The 15899-nt window shown below is 33.6% G+C and overlaps 2 protein-coding genes across 5 annotated transcripts in view; both read right to left on the bottom strand.

The window, feature by feature from the left end:
- The window catches only part of LOC113236813, a 409563-nt gene that overhangs the window by 48820 nt on the left and 344844 nt on the right, over positions 1 to 15899 (bottom strand). For all 4 annotated transcript variants that reach the window (XR_003310980.1, XM_026473010.1, XM_026473007.1 and 1 more), the window contains exons 9-11: positions 13561 to 13689; positions 10818 to 10895; positions 6828 to 6896 (exon numbers count right to left, since the gene is read on the bottom strand). Coding sequence is in view for 3 of the 4 variants with exons in the window: in XM_026473010.1 (XP_026328795.1) it covers positions 6828 to 6896; positions 10818 to 10895; positions 13561 to 13689 (276 nt within the window). In the remaining variant the exon portion in view is untranslated. The remainder of the gene's footprint in view (positions 1 to 6827; positions 6897 to 10817; positions 10896 to 13560; positions 13690 to 15899) is intronic.
- On the bottom strand, positions 3740 to 5274 carry LOC113236815. Its single transcript, XM_026473012.1, has 2 exons — positions 5118 to 5274; positions 3740 to 4667 (listed from the first exon to the last, which is right to left on the bottom strand). The coding sequence occupies exon 2, from the start codon at positions 4583 to 4585 to the stop codon at positions 3803 to 3805; it is 783 nt and encodes a 260-aa protein (XP_026328797.1). The 5' UTR covers positions 4586 to 4667; positions 5118 to 5274; the 3' UTR covers positions 3740 to 3802.

The raw sequence follows: 15899 nt of genomic DNA, 5'->3' as shown, positions 1-15899 counted from the left end.
ATCAAGTTTCATCAATGATACTCGTACGTTTACGAGTATAATATAAATCACTCAGAAAAACCACCATAATTTGAGCTCCCAAGAACTAGTGTAAATAACATCTGAACAACAATAATTTGCTGTAGTGATTTATAAGATAAATACCTAACAACCAACAATTTTCACATTTTGTAAAATGTCTTAATAGAATTTTTTTACAACAATTCTTTTGTTTTGTACATTTTATGACGCAAAAAAACGAGAACATTGTTCGGTGCTAATTAGCAAATTGACATCAGTGAATAATACGACTATTATAAATTACTATAATAATATTACAAATGCGAAAGTGACTACTACGTTTTAACGCTTAAACCGCTGAACCAATATTGATGGATTTTGGTATAGAGATAGATGGGACCCAGGAGAAAGACTAAGGCTCAATTTACATTGCGGCGGAATGAACGTGAATTTTTGTAACGATATTATACATAGCATAATGAACTATATGGTCAATTGTGTAACGTACAAACTAGATACGAGCCAAAATCTTCCACGGAATGCTCGCGCATTTGTCCCTAAAATAAATCTTAAGGCGGGTGAAATCGTGGATAAAATTTTGTATGGAGAACCAATAAAAGTATGAAAATTAGTATAGTACAGTAGGCTACTCGAAGTTCTCATTCTACGCTGACGTAGTCGCGGGCATTAGCTAGTTTAATATACATTGGTTAATTTTCTCTTTCCTGATAAATAATTTAATACAGCACCAATAATAACGATCCCTTGTATTAATTATTATGAACGCAAATTGTTCAAAATTAACGAAATTTTTATGATTAAAAATATAACTGGAAAGACTCAAAGTTAAGTTGTGCTCAGTATTGATACGATATAGTTTAAGATTGGTAAATCGTAATACAGTATTTTAACAAAGCGGAAGAAAGCATGTTGGTTGTTAAAAATCGATCAAAATTATTTACACATTATACAAACTATTATAACTGTGTACAAAATTGTGTTCCCACTGCTTACAGCTCCGGTTATTTGAATAGCGGAATCAAAGACATGATTGGTAATAAACTACTGATGAATTGATGTGATGAACATAAGGTTCGCAATGTACTTTATATAAGGCATAAAAAGTTTAATTTTTAGTGAAATTACATAAGTGTCCGTTTTTAAAGATAAATTTGGCTTTCAGTACATCGAATATGAAGCATTGTGTATTTTAATGTAATTTGTATTAGTGTACCTTATAAATTATTAGAGATACAAAGGCAACATAGCATAATTATAGCTTATTGTGCTAAAATATGAACTATTGTTCTGATTTTGTGAATCGACGCCTTACTTTCGCGAACACGTATCTTATAGAGTGATTATTCAGATGGCAAAAAATTTCTATTTATTTTAAATTTCTTTACAAGGATGTTAATTTGAATGCATTACTTTAAGAATAAGTAAAAGCCGTAGCAGTGTGTGAATATGAAGGAAATTTGATGTGAAATCATCCTGCAAATGTGTATATACAATGCATTTTTTGCATTTCAGTTACTTTGTTTTTTAAGATACGAGTTTGAGAAAGAAGGCGACGAAATATTGTAATAGAAGGTACAACTATTTATTTTGTGCCAGTTTCCGTTTGGGAGACTACGGACCCATTGATTATGCATACGAATTATTCGATTTTGTTGAAAAATAGGAAAAAAAAAACTCCATTTAGGTACATCTTAGAGAAAATTATACTTTATACACCCTTATGTAACAGCTAATATATGAAATTAGTATTTTTGTATATAATACAATTGTAAATTATAACGCTAGCTTTTTAACTACAACACTCCCATTATTATAAATTATATCCATCAAACAAGCCAACGATAACAAATATGTATTATCTCTTGTACTTCAGTTTGTTGCGATACATGCAAAACTTAACAATATTTTTTAACTTCACGCGATTAAAGAAAATGTATTCTTCAGTATGTAACATTTAGGTAAAATAAACATAAATATACGGCGCGGGTAGCACTGTGGGTTCGAACGGTCCCGTAGGACCAATGTAAGAAAAAATATATCATTAGTTGTTCCAAGTCTGGGTGCTCTGATACTCAAGCACAGGGGAATTCTGTTGTTTAAGACCAGGTTGATTAGGGCAAGCACATTATTAAGTATTTAACCCTTTCGTGGTCATATATACTTTTAAACTTTCGCGTTGCATTGTACTAACATTTGGAAAAGGGAGTAAACTCGTTTTCATACGAATAGGTATTTTTCACGCCTACCTACTTTCCCGAGGTTTCGGCCAGGTTGCACTGGCCGTGGCCACGGCCTGACTGAAAAATACCTATTCGGATGTAAACGCGTTTATTCCCGTTTCCAAATGTTTGTCTTTCGTGGCCAGTAACAGCATTTACCGTAAAAAATAAATGTTAGAATATGATAGTACGGGGGTGCCCTCTTTCGCTGTAGTATGGATCTCAAAAAACCAACTACAGGCTTTACAGTGAGATTTCCAAGTGCATTCTGTGTAGTTGTAGCCTACTGCTTTTCCATAGAGAAGTATCAATAACGTACTGACAAAATGTAATGAATTACATACATTGAACATTTTATATTGAATTAATATAAGCACTACAGTAAGAAAAGTACTGACATTTTGTGTGCGGTACTATTAGTACTCTCCATGAAAGGGTTAAAAAACTAAACAATATTATATTATGTAAACAAAACTGATTATGATTGTTATAATAAATACAACAAAAACTACTCCATTTAAAACACAAAATTGTGCTGTCGAATTTGTGCTAACTAATATAATTATAATGATTGCAAAATTATTAATAAATTTTAATTATGCTATGCAAGATATGTATTTTTATTTAACTATGCAAAGTCAGATGTACAAAAATGTAACTTAAAATATACCTTGAAACATTCCTTAATACTAAAGTTTTTAATCTATTAGCACAATTCATTTATAAGTAGTTAATATAGTCATACAAAATGTCTTGCACCTCAAATAATTTAAATTTCATTAATGAGTTTAAATTGAGACTAAGAAATGAGGGCTACCCTTATCACATACTCCAGAGGACTATAATCAATGGTGGCGGGCAAATGACGTCATCCATTTTGTCAGTGGTCAATAGTTTGTTTTCAATGTCCAATTAAACTTTACTACTTCCAGTAGCTTGTAGTTAAGATGGTCACAGGTAGTTTTAAGTTAAATGTAACTACATTAAATTTTGCGTATCGATGGAATACATCATACAGGGTTGCTATTTTATTGTGCTACACTCAAAGATATCCGCCAATTAATATAAACTTAAATCTGCAACCTAAATACATAAAATTGTCTTTCTTCTTGTTTGTTTAAATAAACCAACCTTATGGTGTAACAATTAATTTTACATAATTTATTGTAGCAGCCCATGCTGACATTTCAGGTGTTACAACACAAAGTTGAACTATGAACTACTAACTCCTGAAACACGTAATTTGGTATTACTAAACTCTGATTACAAGATTTCTACTTTGACATTATTGACTATAAGTACCTCTCTAGTGATCTTATCATATGGTAGCCTACATTGTAAAACAAAACTGAAAATGGTTAACATAACTGGTAACAAAACGATAATTTTAACACCAGATTTCCCAAAACAAATTTCATTTAACAATTCTTTACAAATACATTAAATCATTTCCTCTGTAAAGTTGTTTTTAAACAGTAACCAAGTACACAATCATACAGCAAAACATATATATAAATGTACAAATGGTACTCAAGAATGATTAATTATAGTAGTAGTATATATTATGCTTCAGCTATTTTAGATTTGCCGTTCAACTTCCCGAGTTGTCCAAGCATCAGTACAGTATTAATTAGATTCTCGGAGTAGATCCGTTGGTTTGTTTCCATTTTTCGCAATTTCTGTACAACATACTTAGAGAAAAATTCCAATTCGTTTTCATTGCCGAATCTGGTACTTGTGTCTTCATTGCTGCGTTTACGTTTGTTTCCTTTTGGACTGGTCTGTGTGGTTGAACTCTTAGATTTTCCCTTTGAGGAGTTAGCATTAGAATCATTAACAAAAGCAAGATTTAGATCTTCACCAAGGTCATTGGCCTCTTCCTCGTTCAGTTGTATGGTTAAATCATCAGGCACAGTTACCATAGGCACATGGTTATCGGAGAATAATGGAGAAGGTAAGAATGATACTCGCTTACGAACTTTTACAGAATTCTTGAGTTTTGTTGGAGGCAATTCTTTAGGTATACCAATTGTATGTCTTCTAGTGGTTTTTTCTTTAGTTTCATTGTTGTGTAGACGGTTTGATGATTGCTTTGTGCTCCAAAAGTTTACCTTAATTTTGGGTTTCGGTTTAGATTTTTTATCAACCGGTTTGGCCAATACTGTAGGGAACATGTATCGGACATTGTCATCATCGACAGGGAGTTTTTCTTCTTTTTTAACAGCTTTGACAGGTTTAGCAGTATCGTTGAAATAAGCCAAGTTTAATTTGTACCTTATGCTGTCATCTTCAGGTTGGTATCCATTCTTTTTCGAGGAATTCTTATCGGATGTTACAGGCTTCATGTTATGAGCTTGTAGTTAAAGAATTGATTCAACGTTCAGTTAAATTTGACCTTTATTAATTATGTACGATATCTGTTTGAACCTGAAAATAGAAAACAAAAGGTTTTTATTTATCATAAATTGCAGTCAAGCGATAAATATGGATTTTCCCGCCAAATTTCGCAAACATTTCTTACATATTTTATCAGCATTTTAACATAACAGATTCCTAATATTACTTATATCATACCAATAAGCTTACAAACTATCGAATAGAACCGTAACCCACACAAATTTACACACTGTTACGACAAAACACAAGATAAAACTGTTTTGAGGTTATGTGATAATTATAGTTTTAAATCATCGCTTCTACTAATGTTCTATAAATACATTACGCAGCACATAATTGCCATAATGCAGTTACTTAATTAACAAATAGAATAATTAAAACAAATGCGTGGTTTGCTATTCAAATGTGTCTCGTCATCATAAGTTCGTATCTTTCTAATACTGTTACATAATTAGTGGACTATGAGAATAATTAACTCACCTTTACATGCCTCAAATGATAATAATCCGAATAAAATCCAGTCACTTGTTCACAGAGAAAGAAAATAAATAAAATCACGAACACAAACAGCGCAAACACACGACTCCAAAACCTTCATGACGGACGCATCGTCTAGTGGTTCCAAATTTATCCGCAGTGGCGCTTCGCGCAGGAAAATGCCCGCCGCGTTCGGAGATTAATTTGACGTAAATAAAATTAAAATAAGTTTAAGAGAGTGTAAAATATTTTAAAACGTTTTTATTAAGTCGAGATTTTGTACACATTTCACACTTTACATATATATATTATTAGTAACTATATATAAAGATATATAGATATATAAACCTAAGAACTCGATATATATATAAAGACTAAAGTTTTATAAATATACATTAATTCGTATAATGTTACGATTACAAATGATGAATAAAATAGATAAAATTAATAAAAATAAGGTAATAAAAACTAGTAGAAAATATTTGCCATGAAACTTGTACGGAATTACATCCCTAATTAAATTTTAATGTTAATAAAACATGTTTTGACCAAAAAAGTTTTATCTTTTTTAGCTGTTCTACTTTTTTTATCACAAGCAATCTGCGTTCAAAAGATAACTTAATCGCGTTTTTAATCACATTAGTAAAAAAAATGATTATATAGAGTTATATTTTTTAAAGAAAATGCATAATTTGCTTATTGTGTCAAAAGTCACAGTTTAATTTAGCATTTCTCTAAATATTGTGCAAATGTGTGCAACATTACATTATTTTTATCTCTTATAACAGAAAACATGTAGATTTGCACGGATAAACTATCGATATCATTGTTTTCATTCATAATGTAACATATACCTACTCATTTCTTGTAACGCACCATTGAAGTTGCGTATAGATAGGTACTTACCATATGATTTTTCATAGAAATCCAGCCCATCCTGGCTCGGAACTTTATTTTACGTTTGCTTTCCGTGGTTATTGATGTGGTGTTAACTTAATACGGACTAAGATACGCGAGAATCGCTATGCAATGAATATTTTTGTTAACAAATCGAAATCAATCGAGATGAAACTTTAAGGTTATGTAGGTCCGCGAATGTTCTCTCAAACTGAGAGTGGGAGGCTGTGCGCATTGCGGCAAAGCTCACTTCATGACACTAAGTTTTGCCACGTCAACTATTCAATGATTATCTATAACTAAATAAGGTAATCATCAAAATGACTTTAAAATCACACGATTCATTATCATTAATATTTCTCTCATTAAAAATCATATTAGGTTGTCCAATCCCTGAAAATTTAGTATTGGCAGTAATTACTTCTGATGCTCCCGATTGCAAGAGTATTTTATTATGTATATACAGAATGTTTATTGGCAAATAGATAATATTTATCGAAATGTCCCGGGAAAATTAAAAATATTGATTACAGCCCGAGCTCATTCCGCATGTGCCTCAAGGCTAGAACATGCGCAATGGATCTTAGCAACCACTTTGTTTGTGACAACTGTCTACACTTACTACTTTGTTTTTAGTTACCTACGAGTGTTTTCTTTGTTTTGAAGTTGGAAACAACCCTTTTCATTCGCGGTCAGGCTTCTTCGAACGACGTTTTATACCTAAATTTTCATAAATTTTTGTATCTTTCTGCCACTTGAGTTCAATGTTTTACTTAAGTATATAGGTAAGTGAAAATATGAACTAGACACACTTACCTGAGCTCTCACTGCAGCTAGGTGTAACTGCGTAGCCCTGTAGTCGTATTTCTTAAGAGAAATCTCCTCCTAAACAACAAAATGAAATGTCCTGAATATTGTAAATAACAATAATCTATATTTTTTTCTTTATTTTCATTAACGGAAAATAAAAAAACCGTTTGTTACGGATACAAAATAAAATGTCATATAAATGTAATGTTATAAAATATTAATTTTAAGAAATTCGGTGACACCTGTTTGCTTTCTTGTTGGTATTAGTTTTTTGAAACAATAAACCTAAAATTATAAGTCTAAATTAGGTACTTTATTTGACATTTTATTATTTCTACTAATCCAATTAATACAAAGAATGTCTAACTACGCTCTTCGTTTGTTTTAAGTTTTTGTCAAAATAAAAAATAACGCCATACCTAGTGCGTCGAAAGTTTGCGGAAGTATTGAGACACCTTGCACGGGAAATTGGTTTATTAAACATTCAGGAACGTTTACGAGCGAACCATTTTGGAAGCACCCTGAACGAACGAATCTACCCCGTTTCGTTACACTTGTTCAGGTTTTGTGCTTTCGAGATAGATGGCAGCACGATGATAATTTTTTATACTGAAAGCATTTATATAAGGTGCTTATAATAATAATAAATTAGGTACGGATAATTTTAGAGTTGCCAGAAGGATCAATTTACAATAAAAATCAAATCAATATTTTTAAGCGATTTTTAAAATTTAGTTTTCGTACTAAACAAACGAATTAGTAATTATGTCCTAACATAGTCATGAACGAAATACCGTGACATTGACATTTTTTGTCGTTTTTACAGTAAGAATTGTATTGTTTTTAATAGGGTGTATTTGGTGATTAACGTGTTTTCATAAATTTATCGAAAAACTAATAGATCCTTCAAAGGGGTTATAGCGAGGTACCTACCTAGCTAATTTCTAATCATGCGTATGGATTTTTTTATTCCTTGAATTACATTCTCAACCCTAAATAGGCTTAAAGGTGTAGTCTGTGTTGCGTATACTATCCATTTTAATTTTTACTTACTTTATTCACTACATGAAATTATTCATTTACTTAAAACAAAATAAAGACTGATCACAATATGTTGGCATACAATTCACTTGCATACGCTGCGTTTGATTGAGAGGTAACAGGTGTAAGTTTCTTTTTTGAGACAATTAAGCTGAACCTACAGAATATACAATAGAGCAAGGTTGAACGGGGGTTGAACATAGACTTTTTTATTAGCACGGGTAACAAACTGAACGTGAAATTTTAATGAGGCCGTACCCCGGACGCTTTGTATATTGTGCAAATTATGCAATTTATACTTTGTAGGTACATAATTTTATTGGAAACCTTGTTTGTTATTAAATTGGGGAGAGCGTTTCGGTATTTTAAAGCACCAGCAGACTCAGCAAGAGCCCGAAAACAAAAGTTATCTCTCCTTCGAACTGTCAATTTTTGAGAAAATTGACAGTTCGAAGAAGAGATAACTTTTGTCATCGGGCCCATGCTAAGCAATCTATGCGGCAGCCGCATGGATAATAAGTGTCTAAGAATAGAAAATTAAATACTCTTTATGAACATAAAAAAAGAAAAACGATTCGATATTCGCTGAAAAATAAAATATAGGTACCTATATAAGCTTAGAAATAAATCTTTAGGAATAAATTGCAATAGTTATATGTAACATACATATATTTTTTTACGTATAATATATAAAATGTATAAGTTACACTTGCGTGTATCTTATTATTCCTCTCGTAAATTGTTAAACCTTGTAGTGCCTTTAACGGGCTCCATAATAATAAACACGTGTATAGTATTTAGTAAAACCTTTTAGAATATCCACTGAATAAAACGTGGTTATGTGAAATATTCCTTTTAATTAGCATTAGATAGAGCACAAAATTGTCTTTTAAAAACAGTTAAAATTAGTTAACCTGTTCGACTTATCGGAACTTACCATAACGATGCATAGCTGAAATATTATTTAAATAATTTCAATATTCTAATGCTGGGTTATGGTTTTTTAAGATATCTCAAAAAAATATTTTGTTACTTAGCCTCGCTTTGGGTAGCGAATGGCAGATTTATCGAGCTGTTACCACCGATTTAATGTAAGGGACAAAAAATAAACTTTACAGGAGTGCTTTTTTTAAATATTTCTATGTATGAATGTGATACTAAATTGAATTTTAATATTATTGTAATAATAAATTTCGTAACCGTTGTGTAACAGCTAAAAATTTTTTAATAACAATGGATGTTAAGCCTTTTGCTATCTCTGTCTAAAGATTTTTGAGGCTTTTAAAAAGGCGTGTAAAAAAGATACAACACGTGTTTTTCCACTTTGTTCATAGTAGACAACGAAATTATGATGCATGGTAGGAATACCATGTCGGTTGCGATAACAAGTTGGATCGCGTACTTTATGATTTTTGGTATCAATTTTGTAGGTTACACTAAAATATAAAAAACAGTGGAGCTAATGACAAACTTAGCTTTTGCTATAATTTCTATTTGATGTAATTTTGACGGAAAATGTCGACGCGTCCTTGTCCGTTATAGTTTAAAATATCATTTGCAATAAAAAACACTGCTTATGTACGAGTATGTAATGTCGCTTACGATAAATTGGCGGTCATGCCTCGATATGGTGCCATGAATAAACAAATGAATAATAATAATTATTATTAACGACGTTATACCTACCTTAATACAGCATACAAGATAGGTAATAAGTAAAATATTACAGGGTGCCTCACGGCTATGGGATATTTGATTTGGCGAGTTTATTTTTATGATGTCAACTAATCGACCTTTTCGGTCGGCATCTTAAAAATATGTTTTTCACCTCACTAGCTCGGAAAGGCTTTCTTTCTCATTAGAAATCTGCGCTCAAAAGCGTTTTTTCTTTGGTCTTTGAAATTCGAACTTTACGATGGACTGTGGTGCACAACACGTTCAAGTACGCGATTTATCGTACATTATTATGTAAAATAAATCCGTTGATATATGTGTCATGTATCCAGATTTGCACATAACACACATATCTAAAACGTCAGGTCAATGTACTTGCATTCGCGCACCTCGGAACGCGCGCCCCGTGCATTGCAACGTGACCGATGCAAAACTCGTCATTTTAATTATAATTATTAGACACTTTTCGGCCCAACGTTCCTAACATCGGACGTAGACTAAATTTCTTTAGTTAAGATCTTTTTCGTATAAGTACTTTTAGACCTAACGTACCTAACTTCGGACGTTCTTAAAATTATTTAGTTTAAGAAATACCTTTGTGGAAATTTAATGTAGTTATTCATTATATTTTCTCGTCTTTACTTCATCTCCACTGCGGCCACCCTATATAATTTATGTTATTCTTATTATTGTTGACATTAAATTGACAACGACAACTAATTTTCTTTATTAAAACTGTTTTTTGAAAACTGAGTTCAACTGTTTTTCTTTCATCTACCATTTTCCTCGCTATAGTGTGGTGAAAAGTTGTGTGTTTCGCTCGGCAGCAAAGTTGTTTTGCGTATCGTGTCTTGAAACTCTCGCTATGCTCAGAATTCTATTTTTGAATCTTTTATCTTAGAATCTTTCGCTTGCTCAGGTTTCAATATAAGCACTCGTGTCGAACAACAGTTTTGAAGCCTTGCATGACAAATAAAAATGTTTTTTAACATTTGGTCGGTTGGGCTCCCAGATGAGACAATCCACTTTTTAAAGATCTTTCAATGCAGTATTATTTACTTTTAAGAATAGAATAAATTGTTCACGAAGCGAAATATCCTATCTACGATATTTAAGGTAGGTACTTTCCTTTTGTGTGTCATAGCTGTATGTGTAACAAGTAGGTACACCTATAAACATTTATTTTGTAGAGATTGCCTTTAAGTATATACTGTTTGATAGTTAGGCAGGTAGTATTTTTTACGTTCTGGGGTAGTAGATACTTATTACTAATAAAATTACCTGTATCTCGTTAACTTTGTTCAAGAGATTGCTTTCGAGGCTCCGACTTTGGTGGCGGATCAACACATCCAGGCTATCCTGCAAAATTATTCTGTGTTAATAAGTATAGCTCACGAAGTATTATCAGAACGACTTGCTTGACGACTATCTTGTGTTTCAATAGGGTAAAAAATAAAAAAAACTTCGGTTTTTATAAAAATGTAAGCGTGTAGTTTAGTATATAATAAGCTTAGAATAATAACGCATAGAAACCTAGTCCGCACACGCTAAGTGAGGCAAATTGAAGCGCTCCCAATGGGCCTACACGAGCGGGCGGGCCTTCAGTGCTCAAGGTCAACTTGCACCGCGAACAGCTCAAGAATTTTAGCTAAAAATGACGAAATGTGCGGTAAATGAGTGTAAAAATACGTCAGACAAATATAAAATAGATACTAACATCACATTCCACAAGGAAGTAACACGTTTCAACTTGTATTTTTATATAAATATTTACTAAAACCGAAAATTAACCTACTACTAAAACTAGCCTACATGAATTTGATTTTTGCCTCACTTGTGACAGTTCGTTTGATATGAAACTATCATTCTATGCGTTATTATTCTAAGATAATAAGACAAGTAATCTGCCGCCGTTAGTTGAAAGGCCGCTTGTGACTAAAACTCAAAACCGAAAAAAATGTTTAAAAAAATTAAATGAAAATAATATCTGCTGTTTCCAAACGAAAAAACATAGACACTTTCTGCAAACGCAATAAGATAAACCTATATTACACGCAAAATATGGAACTGAAATATTTTATTATTTTGCTTCATTATTTAAATATTACCATTTTTCATTTTGAAATTAGTAAAACATGTTCGTAAAATACTCAATATTAGGTAAGATGGACGCAAGGAATAATAAGATGAAAGGGCAGTATGTGGTTACAATATGTTTTCAGTGTCGTAGTTTGACATTGTCAAGATTTTTATTACTTAAAAGAAAGGTAACGTTTTCACTTTATTTTAAATTCATGTGAGAATTGTGAAACCGTCATCTGAGAAATTAACATTTTTCAGTAACTACATATATGTTGAGCTTTAACTGAGGAAGATTTGGAAAGTTAAATATGATTTGTATCTTTTTATTACACGTGTATTTAAAACGAAAGTATGATGTATATCGTCGGGGATAGTTCAAATACGCTTAAGTAGAATTGATAAAATGCGCGTATCTGCAGCAAACCAAATTTTACAGGAGAGGGATTTAATGTTATTTGGTACTTTGTTATTTCAATGGCTACAACTTTCTTTTTTGAAAGTAAGCATTAATTTATGTTGTCTACGGACTCTTACACGTTGCCACGACATTTACGCGGATCTGGTTTGGTCACTAAATTATAGTATATGCAATTACGCCTTTTTACCAATTTGTTTTGTAAATGCGTTTATTTAACTTAGTTTGACTATAAAAGTGTGGGTACTTACGCCCTTTTCTATTACGGTAACTTCATACCTAATCCACCTAGAAATAAATAAAAATAGTGGCAGAAAAGAAATTAAGGCTCTGTGAAAGCTATTTGACTCACTAAGGGAATTGAATTTTTATCTTACGGAAATAAGATGTCACTTTGCAGGGATCCGTAGATAAAGTTACTTTAATGTAACATCACTGTTGGACATAACCTCCCCTTGAAAACGTCAACTCACCCGATCTTGTTTAGCCCGCATCCAGCCGTTGCAGGCCACGTTTCTCAGGTTGTCTGTCCATCTTGCCGCAGGTCGACCTTACACTACGTTTTCCTAGACGTCGTCGCCATTCCTAAACATATTTGCTCCATCGGCGATAAAGTCGTCGACTAACTAAAGTCGTCTTTTTTTGCCGATCACGGCAGTATACATGTAACTCATTTTAAAAAAAAGTGTCATATGTTCCCTTTCAACTAACGGCGGCAGTAAAGTAACTCTAGGGCTTGCTCCCGGGAATTCCGGTTTTCAGAAATACCGGGAAATCTCGGTAGTGGCAAGGTACAATAAGTGTAACCTAACTTTTCATCTTGCATACTTAGACGTATCAACACTAACTGTGTACAGTGCGTGTAGGTAATACTGATAGCATTTTTTTACGACACCAAATAACGGGACCAACAAGTTGTGCGCCTGGTTGTAAGCGACACGCCTGTCTGTAGCAGTTGCAGTGCCACTTGGAGCTTAAAATCGAAAAGATCTGAGTAGCACTGGCACCACGCCCATCACCATGACACAAAAGTTGACAAATCCCATGTGCCTGTAATTTCACCAGCACCCTTACCCTTCACACCCGGAACGCAGTAACGCTTACATTACTGTTTGGCGGCAGAAATAGGTAAGGTTAAGAATGAGAATGAATAAGATAAAGGAGATCTACTTCTACTAAACCACTACGTGCGATTCTTTTGTTCCATTATTTTCCGTCGATTATGAGTAAATAATATTTCGCGAACTACACTTACCTATTACATTACAACAACAACAATAAATCAACAAATCACAATATCCATATTAACACTTTAAAATTGGTTTTCAAAAAATCGCATTGTAGGTACGATCAGTTCTACATCAAACTGAACAATTCGACCTTAATAAGCACACCATCACTTGAAAAGCAAGTTGTTATTTATCCTGCTGTAGAGTGTAAATTCTCACTCAAACTTCACTTTGTTTCTATACACACATGGGTTTCTTTTGTGAATTCCTACTTTGTTGTATACCACAAATAACAAACCTGCAATTGTTTAATCTGTATTTCAAGGTCCTGCGCATCTTTTCTCAGCTGATCGTAGCTGAGCCGCGCCTGCGCACTTCCCATACGGTCCAGCAACATTTCCCCTCGAAGCACTGGTGGCATGCTTTCCTATAACCAAAACATAGTTATTCAAACCATTACACCGCAGCGGCGAGATTAGCGTTGACTCGAGCACAAAAAAAATCATTCATACGGACCGAATTTTCGCTTGTATTTACAATCGTGAGCATGAGCAGCACGAGCTAAGTACCATTACATGGTCGAGCACACAAATGTCATATTAATAAAATTTGTCTAGAACTAAAATCATTGTTATCTTGATTTAAACTTTCATAATTTTCACACATTATTTGACTTTAAAATTGGCACTTAATCATGTAGGTACAAGTATATTTTATTTACGTAGACGTTTCGGACTGTGCGTCTATGGTCGCGAAGTGACTCGTTCGAGACCATGACCATTGCAACACTTCCAAAACGTCGGGGTAAATAAAATATGTTTAAATAAAGATTTTAAAATCAAAGAATCACTATTATCTTCCTGCTTTCATTGATTTTCCAATATAAAGTACCTACTGTATAAAACAGGTTACGATGGAAATAAATGGGCGACGTTAGTACTGTACCCAATCATATAAGATCATTGACTGTACCCGTTTGTACCATTACCGGCTTGACGTAAACGCTATGAAGAAAAAGTGTAATGACAATTTTTCTATAGTAGTAGGTAGGTAAACCTGAGTTTCATGTCAACCCTCCGTGTCATGTCATGCTTTGAGTAGTTCCATAATCAATAGAAAGATAAAGGTTTCTCTACACACGCGAGTTTTGTCGCTAATCCTACAGCACGAGTCACTCGTTATCAAACAAAGCAGAATCACGCCCAAAGCAGAATTACGCAGTGAATTTTCTAAAGTGTAATGGGTAAGCATTTAAACACAATCTCACTTAATGGGAAGTTACGGTGTGGTCGAAAGTGGAGCATGCTTACTCGGAAAGTACTTATTGACTCAAACGTTGGAAAAGGTCCAAATTATTTATTTAGGAACAGATCAGTAGGCACAGAATTCCACGCCCTAGCTTTCCCGTCAGCGAAATACTTCGTGCGTACTGATGGTACGTCAACAACATACACGTGAGATCCCAGCCCACGTATTGTTCCCTGAAGATGGAAACGAGATGAAGCATGAAGTTTTGCTAGTATTTGAAACGTCGTCGAAATTCAGATTATTTTTGTTTTGATTTGTGTCTTATGCATTGTTGTTATTGAATGTATTTGATTTGTTTATTATTGTTATTTCGAATGTGTCTTGTCTCTCTCATGGTTTAAAATTTAAATTTTATAATAGGAGAGGTGTCCCACGTCAATGGCATAGTCAGCCAGGGTCTGGGACTACCACAGACCACATAAATGGGACTACTAACGATATGTCAGCGCTGGAATCGCCACGCAACAGACTACAACAGTCGTTTTGTTAGCGAAACTGGATGGAATTAACCCATCAAACAAAATAATAGATTAATTCAGTGGAGGCTACATCCGGTGATCTTGTGCGCTTGATCGAGATACTTCCGATGTTTTCGGATGTGGCTTTTACGAGACCCTCATCATGTGAGGTGGCAACTGCCATAAGAAATACTTTCGACTGCGGCGGATCTAATATCACTGTCAGGGTTATTAGCAAGAATATAATTTTTATTACTATTATTGTAAGTATTTTAATTGTCATTTTTTATTAGATTTATGTTTTTTGTTAAGTTTTTAACCATTACGGACTATGGAAGATTATTATCAAGGACTGCATGCACGAAATCGATGTCCATAACTGTTTCCATACACTGGACATAATAAATCGGTCACAAAAAAATTCACCAACCGTGTTTTTGGTTTACCACTACGAAAATTAAGACCTCAACCTTTTGCCGTTACTGAAAAAATGAAGTTGTTCCACAAATAAAAGAAATCATACATCCTCTTAAGTATGGCAAATCTTTTCTTTCATTCACACACACAGACACGCACACGCACACGCACACGCGCACGCGCACGCGCACGCACACGCACACGCACACGCACACGCGCACGCGCACGCGCACGCACACACACACACACACACACACACACACACACACACACACAGAGAGAGAGAGACACACACACACACGCGCGCGCGCACACACTCACACTCTCTCACACACTAAAATTATCAATACATTAAAATTAATTTAAGTATACTTATTTGTAATCAAAGCATAAGGAGGTTTATAAATTTTAATGTAAACATTTCTTTTTAAAACCCCTTGAACCTATTTATTAC

The sequence above is a fragment of the Hyposmocoma kahamanoa genome, unplaced genomic scaffold, assembly GCF_003589595.1.
Source record: "Hyposmocoma kahamanoa isolate Upper Pololo Valley unplaced genomic scaffold, ASM358959v1 92, whole genome shotgun sequence".
Classification (NCBI taxonomy): Eukaryota; Metazoa; Arthropoda; class Insecta; order Lepidoptera; family Cosmopterigidae; genus Hyposmocoma; species Hyposmocoma kahamanoa.
This window is presented reverse-complemented; position numbering and strand designations above follow the sequence as displayed.

What these genes read in the sequence shown, in the direction of transcription:
- LOC113236815 (XM_026473012.1), bottom strand. Translation starts at nt 4,585, where the DNA reads ATGAAGCCTGTAACATCCGATAAGAATTCCTCGAAAAAGAATGGATAC.